The sequence below is a fragment of the Canis lupus genome, chromosome 2 (assembly GCF_048164855.1).
Source record: "Canis lupus baileyi chromosome 2, mCanLup2.hap1, whole genome shotgun sequence".
In the NCBI taxonomy this organism is placed as follows: domain Eukaryota; kingdom Metazoa; phylum Chordata; class Mammalia; order Carnivora; family Canidae; genus Canis; species Canis lupus.
Genome location: NC_132839.1, coordinates 27765059 through 27782375, shown reverse-complemented (window position 1 = coordinate 27782375; position 17317 = coordinate 27765059). Strand labels below are relative to the sequence as shown.

The window sequence follows — 17317 nt, the reverse complement described above, 5'->3', positions numbered from 1 at the left end:
GATCATACCAGTGTTATATTTAAAAACTCACAGAGACTCCTGGGTGGCTCAGCGGTTGAGCATCTGCCTTTGGCTCAGGGCAGGATCCTGGAGATCGGGGATGGAGTCCCACATCAGGCTCCCTGCATGGAACCTGCTTCTCCCTCTGCCTGTGTCTCTGCCTCTCTCTCTCTGTGTCTCTCATGAATGAATAAATAAAGAAAATCTTTTAAAAGTAAGTTAATAAGGGCAGCCCTGGTGGCTTAGCGGTTTAGCGCCGCCTTCAGCCCAGGACGTGATCCTGGAGACCCTGCATGGAGCCTGCATCTCCCTCTGCCTGCGTGTCTCTCTCTCTCTCTCTCTCTCTCTGTCTCTAATAAATAAAATCTTAAATAAATAAATAAAAACTCAGCACCAAAACCAAGGGGTTTTTTTGTTTTTTGTTTTTTAAGATTCTCTTTATTTATTCATCGGGCAGGGAGCCCAAGGCGGGACTCCATCCTGGAACTCCAGGATCCCACCCTGAGCCAAAGACAGACGTCTGCTCAACCGCTGAGCCACCCAGGTGTCCCACCAAAACCCAAGGTTATGTAGATTTTCTCTTATGTTTTCCTCAAGAAGTGTTAAAATACTGCATTTTACACTTAGGTCTGTTACCCATTTTAAATACATTTAGGTATAAGGTCTGTATCTATGTTCATAGTTTTGTATAGGGATGTCCAGTTTTCTCAGCACCACTTGTTGAAAAGACTAGCCTTTCTCCTCCTAATTTTCTTTGCCCCTTTGTCAAAGATATGTTGACTGTATTTGTGTGGGTCTGTTTCCCAGCTCTCTAGTCTTTTCCATTGATCTGTATGTTCATTCTTTTGCCAGTACTATATTGCCTTGATTATTGTAGCCTTTTAAAGCCTTAAAATCAGAGTTGTCCAAATTTGTTCTTTTTCAGCATTATGTTGGCTGTTCCTGGTCCTCTTCCTTTCCATATTCACTTTAGAATTCTGAGTTTCCGGAGTCCTCCTACAAAATAGCTTGCTGGGATCTTGATTGGGATTGTGTTGAATCCAGAGATCAGGTTGAGAAGAATTGACATCTTAACAATGTTGAGTCTACCTATCCCTAAAAATGGAATATATCTCCCATTTATTTAGATCTTCTTGATTTTTTATCAGTATTTTTGTAGTTTTCCACATATAGATCCTTTATATATTTTATTAAATTTATACCTAAGTATTTAATTTTTTGAGTGTTATCATAAATGTCATTTTTTAAAGTTCCAAATTCTAGTTGTTCCTTGCTCATAAATAGAAATGCATTTGATTTTTTGTTTATTAACCTTGTATTCTTTGTCCATCCTATATTCACTACTTTATTTGGGGGGGGGGTTAGTTCTGGGGGGTGTTCTACATTGAAAATCATGTCATTGCAAATAGAGACAGTTTTATTTCTTCCTTTCCAAATAGTGTACCTTTTATTTCTTTTTTGTGTTGCACTAGAGGAGTTTTCAGTACTATGTTAAATAAGACTTGTGAGAGAAGCTATCTTTTCCTTGATCCCCATCTTTAGGGAAAAGGCATCCAATTTCTCATCATAATGTATAATGTTAGTTGTAGATATTTTATAAATATTCTTCATCCAATTGAGGAAGTTCCTCTCTGCTCATAATTTGCTGAGAGTTTTTATCATGATAGGTGTTGAGTTTTGTCAAAAGCCTTTTTTTTGCATCAGTCAATATGATTATGTAATAATTCTTTAGCCTTTTGATATAGTATATTATATTGATTAATTTTCAAAGGTTGAACCAATCTTGCATAGTTGGATAAATCCCACTTAGCTGTTGTGTATAATTCTTTTAATACCTCGTTGGGTTCTACTTGATAATATTTTATTGAGGATTTTTATGTCTTTATTCATGAGCAGTATTGGTTTGTGGTGTGCCTTTCTTGTAATGTCTTTATTTGATTTTGGTATTAGAGTAATGCTGGTCCTTTTTTTTAAATTTATTTATTAATGAGAGAGAGAGAGAGAGAGAGAGAGAGAGAGAGAGGCAGAGACACAGGAGGAGGGAGAAGCAGGCTCCATGCCGGGAGCCCAACGCGGGACTCGATCCTGGGACTCCAGGATCGCACCCTGGACCAAAGGCAGGCGCTAAACCACTGAGCCACCCAGGGATCCTCTAATGCTGGTCTTATAAAAAGAATAGAAAGGGTTCCCCTCTGCTTCCTTTTTCTGAAAGAGATTATGACGAATTGGTATCATTTCTTCCTTTCTTAAATGTTTGCTAAAATTCACCAGCAAAGCCACCTGGACCTGGTGATTTGTTTTGTGGAAGGTTACTAATTATTGATACTATTTCATTAATAGATACAGGGCTGTTTGGGTTATCTGTTTCTTCTTGTGTGAGTTTTGGTGGTTTGTATCTTCCAAGGAATTGGTGCATTTCATCTAAATTATCAAGTTTGTGGGCATAGAGTTGTTAATAATATTCCTTTATTGTCCTTTAAAGTGTCCATAGCTTCAGTAGTTATATTTTCATTTTCATTTTTCATTTCTGATATTGGTAATTTGTGTTTCTCTCTTTTCTTGACTAGCTTAGTGGGTTTTTTTTTTTTTTTTTTAAGATTTTATTAATTTATTCATGAGAGACAGAGAGAGAGAGAGAGAAAGAGGCAGAGGGAGAAGCAGGCTCCATGCAGGGAGCCTGAGGTGGGACTTGATCCCAGGACCCCAGGATCATGCCCTGGGCACTAAACTGCTGAGCCACCCAGGGAACCCCTAGCTTAGTTTTTTAAATTTTACTTTATTGTTTTTCAGAGAACAGCATTTTTGGTTTCAGTGATTTTTTTTTTCCTATTTCTCTATTTTCCTGTTTTTAATCTCATTGGTTTCTGTTCTATGTTATCTTTGTTGCTATTTGTTTTGCTCTTCTTGCTCTCCTTTTTCTAGTTTCCCAAGTTTAGATGATTGATTTTTAAATATTTTTTTTAACCTATGTACTTAAATTATAAATGCCCCTCTTAGCACTTTCACTGCATCCAGCAAGCTTCACTTGAATTTTAAGATTTTTGCTGTCACTTTCCATGATCACTTTTTCCCTCTCCATATGTTCCTTATTTATGGCTTCCTGTTCCTGTGTCATAGTTGCATTGTTATTTTTCTGGGAATGTTAATTAGTTTCTTTGAATTTTCTTCTTTTTCCTGCATTGTCTCTTTCTCTAAGTTTCTTTTGTTTCTTTTGGTGTCTTATGTTTTTGCATACTATTGTATATGTATGATATAACCAAAATTTAAAAATGGAAGTAAAAGTAGTAATGTGCTTATTATTAAATTAGGATGACATTTCACTGTTATTGAAAATTGTTCTGAAGTTTACCTGTTGCCAGCATAATTATTGTTCTTTTTAATACGACTTATACCTAAGGGTGTTCAGCCTTTGGAGTACAAAAGTTTCATTAGAGTGATCACTTGTGAATTTCTCCTTATTTAAATTGCTTAGTATAATGAGTTACCTGTATCTGTTGAGTTATGTTTTTCACCAATTCTAGAAAATTTTCTAGAATTATCTTTTCAAGCAGATTTGTTTCATGCTATCTTCCTTATGGGACTCCATTCTCATGATGGATGATTTCTGCCATCCATGCCTCTCAACTTGTTATATTTTCTTTTTCTTGTCTCTCTGGGCTGCATTTTAGGTCATTTCTTCAACTAGGTTTTCCAGTTTATTTAGTTCTCTCTTAAGTTATGTCTAATCTGTTTAACTCCTCTTTAAAAAATCCTTTTTTTTTTGGACCTCAACCATTGTCAGTTCATGACAACCATCAAATGTTTCTTGTAAAACCCTTTCATTTGTTCATTGTCTTTTACCCCTCATTTCCTACTCCTCTTCCTTATCCCAGGCAACTGTTCAAATGTGCTGCATGATGTATATCTTTTTGTTTGTATGTATTATTGCAAAATTTGTATTGTCTTATTGTATTTTACAGAAGTAACAGTACAGAACAGATTGGAAATTTTTTGTGAAAAAAAGGTCATTTACCAAAGACAGTGTGAGGAATATTGCTATAGAGTGTTGCACCTTCTGGGTTTAGCTGATTGCTTTGTTTTGATATTATCTAACTTGTCCCTTTGTGCTTGAATTTCCTGTAAATATGCAGTTAGTTCTAAAAGCTTGGTTAAATTCAAGTTTAGTTTTGGGGGGCAGGAATATATTATATGTGATGTTGTATCTTCCACATGAGGCACATAATGTTTGGTTCTTCCACATTTATTGATGGTGAAATTGATCAGTGGAAGTCAGCATTTGCCTGTTCCCACCATTATAAAGTTACCCTACTACCTTTCATCTAACACTTTTAGCATACATTGATAACTATTGCCTAGTCTGTTAATTGCATTAAGGATTTCTAAAGATAATTTTTAAAATTGTAATATCCATCTGTATTTAGTAACTGGAATTCTTATCTAAAGAACTTTCCCTGGGCAGCTACTTTATTATCCTAAAGTACATTTTGTAAATAAAAGGGAGGATAAATTATTGGCTCTTTTTCCTTAATGTATCAACTTTCAAAGTAAGGGGTTTTGACCTGGTAGCCCTCCAATGAGTCGTGTTATTTGTTTTTGTTTTTAATATCACTATGATCTCTTGTTTTTTTTAGCTATTTGATTTGTGTTCAGTCCTTTGTAGCCTACATTCATTGAATGTTTGGTTGTCCTTTTTTTTTTTTTTTTTTTTTTTTTGTCCCATTTAAGATAGTAGGAGCTCCTTCAACTAGGCTGCTATGTTCTTTTAATTTTATCCCTTTAGTCACTGATAGATTCCTTTAAGGTGTCTCAGACTCATGTGGGAGTTCTTGGCACAGCTCAGAGGTTTACCTACTTTATTTATAAAACTAACTTTTTTTGTACCTCTCTCGTATGTTCATTTTCTGTTTCTTTAACTCCTGCTCTTAGCTTATTAGTCTTCAATTTTTCTTCCATTCTGATAGAAGCATCTAAAGCTCTAAGCATTTGAAGTACCACTTTTGCTGAATCCCACAAGTTTTTATATGAAGTATTTTTATTTGCAGTATATTTCATATTATTGTGTTATATATTTATATTATTTGGTATGTGATACTTACAACTGTTTTTAGCTTTCAATTATGAACTCTTCTTTGTCTTATGTAACTTAAGTAACATGGGTACTTAGATAAGTGTTTTAAAATTTACAATACCATATGTATGTATGTTATGTTGTTAGAGTTGGTTTTCATGAATTATTGTAAATTCTTCAAAGCAACTTGTTTGTGTCTGTTCCCTGATTATGTTTCTTTGTATGCAGTTAGGTGGCATAATATTTATATGTTAGAGAATTAAATGAACTATAATAACTTTTTATTTCCTAGGCATATAAGGATTAAATTCTGAATAAGTCTACAAGTAGGATGGACAGTTATTTTAAAGCAGCAGTCAGTGACTTGGACAAACTCCTTGATGATTTTGAACAGAATCCAGGTTTGTTGATTTTTAATTTTTGCTACTAATGGAATTTTTAAGTATCTGTGATTCGGTTATCTCAGATACAGAGTACTCTTAGCAAAATTTGGTTTCGGTTGGGGTCACATGATTATATGGTATAAGAAATTCACATTTTAGGGATCCCTGGGTGGCGCAGCGGTTTGGCGCCTGCCTTTGGCCCAGGGCGTGATCCTGAAGACCCGGGATCGAATCCCACGTCGGGCTCCCGGTGCATGGAGCCTGCTTCTCCCTCTGCCTGTGTCTCTGCCTCTCTCTCTCTGTGTGTGACTATTATAAATAAATAAAAATTAAAAAAAAAGAAATTCACATTTTATTATATATTAGTCTATTCTTTTTTTTTTTTTTTTTTTTTTTAATTCATGAGAGACAGAAAAAGAGAGGCAGAGGCACAGGCAGAGGGAGAAGCAGGCTCCAGGCAGGGAGCCTGACATGGGACTCGATCACGGGTCCCCAGGATCACGTCCTGAGCTGAAGGTGGCACTAAACCGCTGAGCCACCTGGGCTACCCCTATATTAGTCTATTCTTATACTAAATAGAACCAATAGCCAGAAATAGAAGTAAGGAAACTAGAAGTTTTCTCTACAGGTACAAATTTAACTAAGAGAAAGACCTTTAAAATCAACAAATAAGCCAGCTAAAAAAACAACTTGAAAACTTTACATAAATTGGCATTTCATTAATGTGAGAGATGTTGTTCCATTCATCTGATAATGAAGACTAGGAAACTAGAGAGAGAACCAAAATGTTATATTGTTTTTCAGCTCTTCCTTGGTCTGGATTTTATAGTGCAACTGAGTCATTTTGGGTGGAATTTCTATTACATTGTGACATCTGAAAAGTAAAAACTCCCAAGTAGTTTAAACAAAAATACTTTTGGAGATTATTATCATTTTGTAAAAGAGTAGTCTTTATCTTTGTTCCAAACAAAAGTTTAGTTAATTTAGAAGACTTATAAAACATAATTATCTCTGTGATAATTTTGCTTTGACTTTCATGAATAACATTATATCTCTGTTTTAATTAGATGAACAAGACTATGTTCAAGATGAGCAAAATGCATTTGGTTCTAACCACTGTTCAGTTTCTTCAGAGTTGGTTTCCTCACAACTGACTTCACTGCTACAGAAGGATCAACAATGCATTAATTGTTGTGCCTCATCAGAAACATGCTATGAAACAAATCAGATTTCCCTGAACAAAACACTCGAGGGACTAACTTCCATACAAAATGAAAAAAATGTAACAGGACTTGATCTCCTTTCTTCTGTGGATGGTGGCACTTCAGATGAAATCCAGCCTCTCTCTATAGGACGATGTAATAAACCTGTCTGTGATCTGATAAGCGACATGGGTAACTTAGTTCATGTAACTAATAGTGAAGAAGATATTAAACAGTTATTGCCAGATGATTTTAAGTCTAGCGCAGATTCTTTGATTGGATTGGATTTATCTTCAGTGTCAGAAACTCTCTGTGCTTCTCCAACCGACCGTGGTAATAATACTGTCAGAGAGGAACAGAATGATGTCAACTCTGAATTGCAAAATAGAGAAATCAGTGGAGCTGAAGAATTGGGTATAAAAGTAGATACAACAGCTTCAGATTCATGTAATTACAGTGGAAAAGAGAATTTAAAAGATCAAAAGATCTCTAATCAGTTAGAACCAGTTGTTGATTTGAACATGCCATCTGCTTTGACTCAACAAAGTTCCAAAATGTTTCATGCCAAAGACAACCTACAGCACAGGGACCAGCCATGTGTATTACAGAAAGCCAATAACTGTTTGGTAGAAGAGGAAGTAGATGTGGCAGTCATAGCTGCCACAGAATGTTTAAAAGAAAGAGACCACACAAGTGCTTTGCCTTGCAGTTTTCCAAAAAATGAGGATTTATACGTAAAGGATTCAAATGCAAAAGATGAAAATTTCAAATTACCTGACTTTTCCTTTCAGGAAGATAGGACTGCTGTATTTATAAAACAGGCTGCAAAAGAAGGTTCAAGAGATATGGATCTTAAAGATAATCAAGATGTAATCCAAGATTCCTCTCCAACTCTGCATGTTTCAGATGAAGAGATATACTCCTCACTGACTTGTCTTCCAGTACCTGGGTCTTTGTGTGGATCATTAATTGAAAATAAAGCGCATGGTGATTGTTTACTACAGAATGAACATAAAGATAACATACAAGATGTAGTACATGAAGAAATACAGAAGAGTGTTATTCTGGGTGAGGAACCATTAAAGGAAAATGATCTTTTGAAACAGGAAAAATGTAAAAACATAATTGAACAGGTAGGAGATAGAAAGGTAGAGTCCAACCAGATGATAATCAGAGTTGAGTCTTTGGATTACCCTGGTAACACAAATTCTTCTGCAGCTACAGAATCTCAAATGGAGCTTTCTGGGGCTAATGCACCAGAGTTTCCTGATTCTTGTGAAGGTTTCCCTTTTTCAAGCAATGATATCGATGGGCAAGACTTAGATTACTTTAATATTGATGAAGGCATGAAAAGTGGTGCATTAATTAGTGATGCTGAACTTGATGCCTTTCTGACTGAACAATATCTCCAGACTAATAACATAAAATCATTTGAAGAAAGTGCAAATGACTCAAAATCTCAAATGAATCAGATAGACATGAAAGGCCTAGATGATGGAAGCATCAATAATATGTATTTCAATGCTGAAACAGGAGCTAATGGAGAAAGCCCTGGTATTAATATGATATGTGAAACAATTGATAAACAGAATACAACAGAAAATGGTGGCCTTTCTTTAGGGGAAAAAAATACAATTCTGGTTGAACAAGGGTTATCTAACAGTAAATCTGAGATTACAAATGAATTATCAGTCTCTGATATTAACAATCAGTCTATTCATGTTGGAGGGGCCAGACCAAAGCAATTGTTTAACATTCCATCAAGACCAAGAGGTTCAAAGGAACCAAATAAACCAGATGTTCCAAATATGCCTGAAAGTGAGCCCAGCATAACAAATACGATTGTTCCAACTACTTGTACTCCCGATGCTACAACTGATCCTCAGGTTAGCTTCAACTCTAATTACATCGACATAGAAAGTAATTTTGAAGGTGGATCCACTTTTGTAACTGTGAATGAAGAATCTCTACCTGCAAACACTTGCAAAGAAGGCCTCGTTTTGGGCCAGAAACAACCTACTTGGGTTCCTGATTCAGAAGCTCCAAACTGTATGAACTGCCAAGTCAAATTTACTTTCACAAAACGGCGACATCATTGCCGAGCATGTGGGAAAGTAAGTTAAAAAATCTTTGTCTTTAATTCTTTTGAAACATTATAAATGAAATTTAATGTGACAAAAAAACTGATTAATAGATGATTGAAAGTTTTGGTTAGTTTAAAATCATTTTTCACCTAGATGGAAATATATAAAGCACTGTCATTTTATAGATTGCTTGAGGGTGTATAAATGTCACATTGTCATGAGTATGATATACTGGGAAATGAGGAATGCTAATTACTAGTTTTTTGTGAAATCTAAGAATATGTCTTCATCCCTCTAACATTGACACATGAGATATCCCAAATTCAGTCATATCTCCCTGTGTCATTGAATTAATTTCAAGACTCCCCTGCAGTTAGTGTTACAATCTACACCTAGGGAAACACTGTGGGGAAAAGAAGCAAATTGACTGCCACAAGGTTCAGAATGCTGAAGCTGACCTTGATTGCATTCTGTCTTGTCTGTAAACTCTAAGGGTATAGAAATAACATTGCATTTTTTTTTATTCAGCATTTTTCAGTATTATGTTGGTCTTACATCAACTCTTCTCTCTTTTAGAAAAATAATAGCATTCTACTTTTAAAAGTTTTGAATAAAGCTGAGTGAAGTAAGTCAGTCGGAGAAGGACAAACATTATATGTTCTCATTCATTTGGGGAATATAAATAATAGTGAAAGGGAATATAAGGGAAGGGAGAAGAAATGTGTGGGAAATATCAGAAAGGGAGACAGAACATAAAGACTGCTAACTCTGGGAAACAAACTAGGGGTGGTAGAAGGGGAGGAGGGCGGGGGGTGGGGGTGAATGGGTGATGGGCACTGGGGGTTATTCTGTATGTTAGTAAATTGAACACCAATAAAAAATAAATTAAAAAAAAAGTTTTGAATAAAAATAAATAAATAAATAAATAAAATAAAATAAAAGTTTTGAATAAAGGACTACAGAAAGCTTTTAAATTATAAACTTATTCATTAAAGAAAATTTTTGTTCTTTTCCAGTTAACAGGATTGATTTAAAGGAATTCTGGTCAGAGACAAAATTTTAAATTGCAGAAACTGCATTGAAGTAAAACAAATAAAAATAATAATTTTAATAACTGTCTATGATTATGATGTAGAAAAATTATTTGTATAATCAGAAAAATAGATATTGGGCCTCCTCTCCTCCTGCCTCCCATAGGTATAAACAAATTTGATATTTTATTCTTTATAGGTATTTTGTGGTGTCTGTTGTAATAGGAAGTGTAAACTACAATATCTAGAAAAGGAAGCAAGAGTGTGTGTAGTCTGCTTTGAGACTATTAGTAAAGGTGAGTATTAACCTGACACATTTTCTTCCAGTAACTGAATATATCATAAAGACAATCGGATTGTGACAAAGATAAACTTCTTTATTTTCTTAAGGCGAGGACCTAGTGTTGACTTATCTGGTTTAGGTGGGACATCCCATGGCTTGGTTTCTCTTCTTTTTGTTCTACTCTCACAATTAATACTACCAATTTGGAAAGGAAACATTCAGTTTCTGGAGTGGCAGTTCATTAACTTTTAACAGGTACCAAGTCCCTGAATGCTGCATTTCATCTCCCTATTTGTTTTGTCATCATCATTGTCATCTTTATCATCTTAATCTAAACTTTTATAGAATTCTTAATGATAAGTAGTATTCAGTGTTATAAATTAATAGCTTAAGGCAAAATAATAGTTCCCACCCTTTTGAAAATTATAACCTAAAATGGGAATACAAAATAAGGTAGTAATATTTATGGTTTTATAGATAAAATTCATAGGACTGTCATAGTATTAGTACATGTTTATCTCATATATGTTTTTCCCTTCTCCAGTTATAGGTTTAGTTTGTATGTATTTCACTTTATTTCTGGCTCCCTAGCTTAGCTATGATTATCAGTAATAATCATGGTGGTCTTACTTGTGTTCTCACAGTGTATGTGTGTGTGTGTGTCTTTGTGTGTCTGTGTTGTACTGTGTTTTTCTTTCTCAAATACACATTTGCTCTTTTTTTGAGTACTTCTTGGCATTTTCAAAGATTTGTTGACACTTTAATTCCCAGCAACTATTACTTGGGACTTTTTAATATCAGACCTGTATAACTAGCTCAGGTGCTGCTTCCTGTTAGCCAGGAGAATAAATACCTGATAATTTATTTTTCTCTTTTGAATGAAGATAAATTTTTTCAGCAATTCTCCAAAAAGCTCTGATGTGAGTCTATTAGACTGAGGTAAGCTGCTTTTCTCCCTGCTGTTGACCTCTGCTCTGGAAGATAATAGAGTGTAAACTTCTTAAATTTCCATCTAACCAGCATTGTTTATGAAGAGGTTAGTTTAAGACTTTTTAGTTGTTTTTTCCTGTGCTGTTTCAGTAGCCTAGAAGCCAGCTGAGGCTGTTTAGCCAGACAGCCTGCTAGAATGAGAACAACATATGAAAGCAAGTTCCTGTATAATTCTCTTTTCCTACTTGAAAAAAAAGTAAAGTAGCCATGAAGATTTGAAACATTATTTGAGTTGACAGGTCAGATTTTTGGGTGAACATTAGAACAATTTTGACTATAAGATTCCAGAAAAGGACAAAATATAGCCATTAAAGAGACTCAGTAGGATATTGAGATCATGCTTTGGTTTATCAAAGAAAATATCTTGAAATGAATTTGCTTATCTAGTTGTCTGTTTTATTTATTCTGTTATGATATCTTATAGCATGTATTTTCACTTATGGTTCTATTTAACACTGATTTATACACCACAAGAAAACAAATACAAGTTATTTTAATATCAGCCTTAGGGTTGAAGATGTTAGGAGTGATCATTTAAAATAATGTTATTAAATAAGATGCGAAAGATGGCTCAAGGGTTGTAAGACAAACTCCATGAAAGACTTGAAGAAAAGATAGTTTAATTAGAGATTATGGGTAATGAGGAAGTTGTGCTGAGACTATATAAATTTGTGGAAAGCCTGCATGTGAGTGCCAATAGGTAGATTTGGACATTACTCAAAAGCAAGTTGGACATTATTCAAAACCTGGAGTAAGATTATGGATTTTATTTGGTGAGTTGAAGCCATTTCATGAGAGTTCTATGATTCAGTGGCATTTGAGGAGGATTACTTTAGCAGTGGCAACATTTAGAGCAGATTGGTTTGAAGAAAGGATGAAGGGAGAGCTATCAGTTCTGTTCCATGCCATTTGGATGAAAAATCCTTCAGCAAAATTCAAGCATTGTTTTGTATTTTGGAGCTCCAACTGTGAACAGAATATACTCCTCTTCTAATGGAGCCTATGATCTCATGGAGTTTAGGAATGTGGGGAGAAATGGACAGTAAGCAAAGAGAATATCAGATGGTGATCCTAAGTGAAAGAGAGTGTAAGAGGGATAAATAGTAACAGATTGGTGGTAAGAGGTAGTATTTTTTTTAAGATTTCATTTATTATTCATGAGAGACAGAGAGAGGCAGAGACACAGGCAGAGGGAGAAGCAGGCTCCATGCAGGGAGCCCTATGTGGACTTAATCCCAGGACTCCAGGATCACGCCCTGAGCCCAAGGCAGATGCTCAACCCCTGAGCCACCCAGGTGTCCCAACAGGTAGTATTTTTTTTAATGGTGGGCAGAGTAAGGCTTTATGATAATATGACATGTGAGAAGGGAGAGAATAAAGCTATGTGAGTATTTATGGGAAGAACAGTGTAGGCAGAAAGAATAATAAAAGCAAAGCCTAAACTAGGGGGAGTGCTTGACTTGTTGAAGAACCAGGAGGTCTGGGTGGCTGGATCATAATGAACAAGTGGGATTGTAATGAGAGATGAGGTCAAGGAACTGAGTGGGAAGGTAGAGGAAGTACGGATGTAGAGTACATAGGGTTTTGTGAGCACAACAATTGAAATCTTCACTCCACTTGAGAAGCCATTTAAAGATTTTAAAGAGAAAAATAATGTGATAGGATTTAGTCCTAATGGAATCACTCTGAGCTATGTTAAAAATAGATTGTAGGAGTACAAGGACAAAAACAGAGACAGTCATATTAAATAACAGTTATTTTCTTTAGATAAACATATGCCAAACATAATATTGAAATAACTAATTAGTAGCTTATACTGAAGCAGGGTGCTGCCACCTGGAGTAAGGACATTATCTTTGCCAAGTGCCACTTCTTTTTCTTGCTTAGCCATTGATTTCTTTCTCCTTACAACTTGAAAAATAGATAATTTATCATAATTTACTTTGAAGTTCAAAAGTATTTTAATATTTTTCCCCCTTTCTAGCTCAGGCATTTGAAAGGATGATGAGTCCAACTGGTTCTAATCTTAAATCTAATCATTTTGATGAATGTGCCACCACCCAGCCTCTTCAGGAGACTCAAACATCCAGTATACCTTCACCTACAACTTTACCCATCTCAGCACTTAAACAACCAAATGTTGAAGGTAACTAGAAGAAAATGCTGTTTCTTAGACTAAAGATAATTTTTTAATGGAATTTCTAGTTTGATAGGATCTAGTGAGGAAAGAGAGCCAGGACTAGATATTACAAGGAATTTGGTACAGGGACTGCAGAGTATGTATGTTTGTTAGAAGATTGGAAGAGCAAAAGGGGCATGTTCAAGCGACTCAGGGATACTAACCACAGTAAAAAACCAGTACTTCTAGGGTTGGAATGATGAAAGGTGAAGGGCAATAATCTAGAACTCAGTGCAGGAATACTAAGAGGTATTTGGCTCTTGGACCTGGGATTCAGGGTGTGACTGGTGTGATTTCTGGGAGAACACCAAGTGGCAAATGTTGGAACCATCATCAAGGTTCACGGGGTTAGTGTTCAATTGAATGAAGGAGTGTTCCAGGCTTGATGTTAGGAATACTGAAAATTATAAGGCATGCACCTATATCTAGTGCTGCTGCTGCTGCAAGGATCCTGGCAGGAACTAGAACAGAATTCCTTCTCCTCCCACCTTCTACTCTCCCACCAATGCTATTGGCAGAACATGACCAGAGCCAACCAGCAAGGGGGTCTGGAAGTTGCACTTTCCAGACTTCACCCTTGCATCAAAGAGCACCTTATAGAAGACTGGGCTTGGGTTTGAGAGACAATAGGTAAATAACTGGTGTATCTCCCTTTCTTTAAAAATCTGTTTCTGGAAAAAAAAAATCTGTTTCTGGGACACGTAGGTGGCTCAGTGGTTGAGCGTCTGCCTTCAGCCCAGGGCATGATCCTGGAGACCTAGGATCCAGTACTGGGATCAGGCTCCCTGTTTGGAGCCTCCTTCTCCTTCTCCCTCTGTCTGTGTCTCTGCCTCTCTCTGAGTGTCTCTCATGAATAAATAAATAAAATCTTTAAAAAAAAAATCTATTTCTACACACACAAAAAAAAACCCTGTTTCTATATATATATTTTACCATAATAAAAAAGCTCTTTACGGGATCCCTGGGTGGCTCAGCGGTTTGGCGCCTGCCTTCGGCCCAGGGCGTGATCCTGGATACCCAGGTTCGAGTCCCACGTCGGGCTCCCTGCATGGAGCCTGCTTCTCCCTCTGCCTTGTCTCTGCCGCTGTCTCTTCGCTCTGAGCTGAAGGCAGACACTCAACCGCTGAGCCACCCAGGTGTCCCAAGAAGTGACCTCTTTTAAATAAAGAATTTTTTATTTCTTTTTTATTTTTTTTAAGAATTTTTTAAAATGCACAAGTGATCCTGTTTTATTTTTTAGATTTTTTATACTTTTTTCTGTTCTTCCCATGTTTTTCTTTGCTTATCTGCCATGCTCCAGTCTACATTTTTCCACCTTGTGCCTTAGTCTTTAAATTTCATTCATTCTTCACTTGGTGATACAGGCTTTAAATCTGCCCCGACTGTCTTAAAGATATAACCTCTATTATCCACTCTTTCTCAGTATATGATTCCTAGGGTTACTCCTGCCTTTTGTATAAATTAGGAAAAAACTTCCATTCTGGGTAGCTGAATCACAAAAGGATATTTCTGTAGGCCTTTGCAGCCCTGAGAAGGCAGGTCTTCCCAATGGATAGCAAAAAGGTTTTGAAAACATTTCCCAATGATTTAGTATTAAATCATTGCAATATACCAAATTCAAGTACTACTTTACTTTTTAAACTGATTCTAGGATTAAGCTCCAAAGAACAGAAGAGAGTATGGTTCGCAGATGGTATACTGCCCAATGGTGAAGTTGCAGATACAACAAAGTTATCATCTGGAAGTAAAAGATGTTCTGAAGACGTTAGTCCTCTCTTACCTGATACGCCCTTGGTAAGGAAGCTAAAGAACAACCTGTTAATTTAATAACATTTTCTTTTAAATATATTTTGTAGTGTGATTATTAGAGTACTTATTTTTCAATGCTGTGAGCTTCCTAAAATGAGAAATATATGATGTAGTGAATATATTTTAGATTTTACCTTTTTAAATGTTGGTTTAAGGTAATGATTGTCAAAATAAAAAAATAAAATAAGGTAATAATTGTCAAACTTACTGGTCTCCGGACCCCTTTATGCTCTTAAAAGTTATTGAGAACTTCAAAGAGCTATAGATTATGTGGGTTATATCTAGTGATCATTACTGTATTAAAATTAAAATTGTGTGGGGTGTCTAGGTGGCTCAGTCAGTTGAGTATCCAGCTCTTGATCTCAGGGTTATGAGTTCAAGCCCTGCATTTGGGCACCATGCTGGGCATGGAGCCTATTTAAAAACTAAATAAATAGACTTATTTGTTTAATTAAAATTGTGAAAAAATTAATTTAAGTTTGTTATATTCATGGAAATATTTATGAAACATTTCAAAACAAAGTTTAGTGAGAGGAATAATACCATTTTACATTTTTGCAAAATTCTTTGGTATCTGGCTTAATAAACAATTCTCACATCTGCTTCTACATTCAATCTGTTTTGATATGTTGTTTTCGGTTAAATTATATGAAGAAAATCTTAAGACCTCACTGACTCCCTTTATTAAAGTCTTGGCGGGATCCCTGGGTGGCGCAGCGGTTTAGCGCCTGCCTTTGGCCCAGGGCGCGATCCTGGAGACCCGGGATCGAATCCCACATCGGGCTCCCGGTGCATGGAGCCTGCTTCTCCCTCTGCCTATGTCTCTGCCTCTCTCTCTCTGTGTGTGACTATCATAAATAAAAAAAATAAAAAATAAAAAAATAAAGTCTTGGCGACTTTAGAAAACACATTTTAAGAACCTTTGGTATAGGGAAATAGAACTGAGATTTAGTAATATAATTTAGGCTAATATTTGTTTAATGATTTTCAGACATTCAGTAAAATATCTGATAGTGGTATTTATGTTTGCATTTACACAAATGTTTTAGGTGTTAAATAAAAGGTATGTAATACAGAATCTAGCCCACTAAGAACTTTCGTGGTAAAGTAGCAAAATATTCATAGAAACAAGTATTCAGACATGAAGTAGGAATGCTGTTATTCAGTAAACATTTATTGAGCATCTACTCTGTGCCAGTTACCTGGTTTATCTTAGGTGTATGCATTAGACAAGATTGGTATGTATCCTGCTCTGTTTCACATACCATATAAATGTATGTTGTTTGTCACTAAGGGTTCATGAGCTAGAATTTCCAAATAGCCCTAATTATCACAAGTATGTTTCTTAGCTAGCACCTATCCTCAATCGATATTTTAACAAAATGAAAGTTCTAAACAGCCTAGTAAATTTTACTTGAGTTCATAAATGCCTCTCGTTTAATACTAACTCAGATTTGGCCAGTTTAAAAGGGGGGGGGTGCTTTATTGAAACCAGCTTGAAGTATTGCTTATTGGTGATGACTGTTGAGGAATATACCTATCATTCTTGCTTCCTAACCACTCCCCTCCCTGCCTTCTCCCCTGATCTCTCTCTTGCTACCTTTCCCTACACAAGACTTTTTGGCTGTTGTCAGGAGGAGAGCTGGGTTGAACTTAGTTTGCTTACTGTGTGATATGATACAGGATCCTGAAGTTCTCCTTGCCTCCTTTTTCTAGTCTATAACATTTTTTTTTTTAAGATTTTACTTCTTTGTTCATGAGAGGCACAGAGACAGACAGAGAGAAGCAGAGGGAAAAGTAGGCTTTCTGCAAGGAGCCCGATGTGGGACTCAATCCCAGATCCCAGGATCACACCCTGAGCTGAAGGCAGATGCTCAACCACTGAGCCACCCAGGCATCCCTCTAGTCTATAAAATTAAAGTTATTAATACTACCTGAATATATCATATGATAAAGCTAAACTTAACTCTTCTGAATTTAAAGGAGCAAAATGGTACTATTTCTTGGCAAATGTGGCTTTTGAGGAATTTCTGAGCCTATTTTAGTTTTCTTTACTCTTATTACAAAAGTATCTTTAGGGCACCTAGGTGCTCATTCAGTTAGGTGTCTGTCTTCAGCTCAGGTCATGACCCCAGGGCCCTGGGATTGAGTCCCACATCGGGCTTCCTGCTCGGTGGGGAGTCTGCTTCTCCCTCTACCCCTCCCTCCTGCTTGTGCACGTACGTTCTCTCTCTCTGTCTCTCTTTCTGTCTCATACTCTCTCAAATAAGTAAATAAAATCTTTTTTT

General features: G+C 36.1%; 1 protein-coding gene across 9 annotated transcripts in view; it reads left to right on the top strand.

The window, feature by feature from the left end:
- The window catches only part of ZFYVE16 (zinc finger FYVE-type containing 16), a 59845-nt gene that overhangs the window by 15717 nt on the left and 26811 nt on the right, over positions 1-17317 (top strand). For 8 of the 9 annotated variants that reach the window (XR_012015430.1, XR_012015423.1, XR_012015419.1 and 5 more), the window contains 5 exons: positions 5361-5469; positions 6519-8767; positions 9968-10064; positions 13026-13187; positions 14872-15014. Coding sequence is in view for 5 of the 9 variants with exons in the window: in XM_072793711.1 (XP_072649812.1) it covers positions 5400-5469; positions 6519-8767; positions 9968-10064; positions 13026-13187; positions 14872-15014 (2721 nt within the window). In the remaining 4 variants the exon portion in view is untranslated. The remainder of the gene's footprint in view (positions 1-5360; positions 5470-6518; positions 8768-9967; positions 10065-13025; positions 13188-14871; positions 15015-17317) is intronic. The other variant, XM_072793728.1, reaches the window with a different exon arrangement.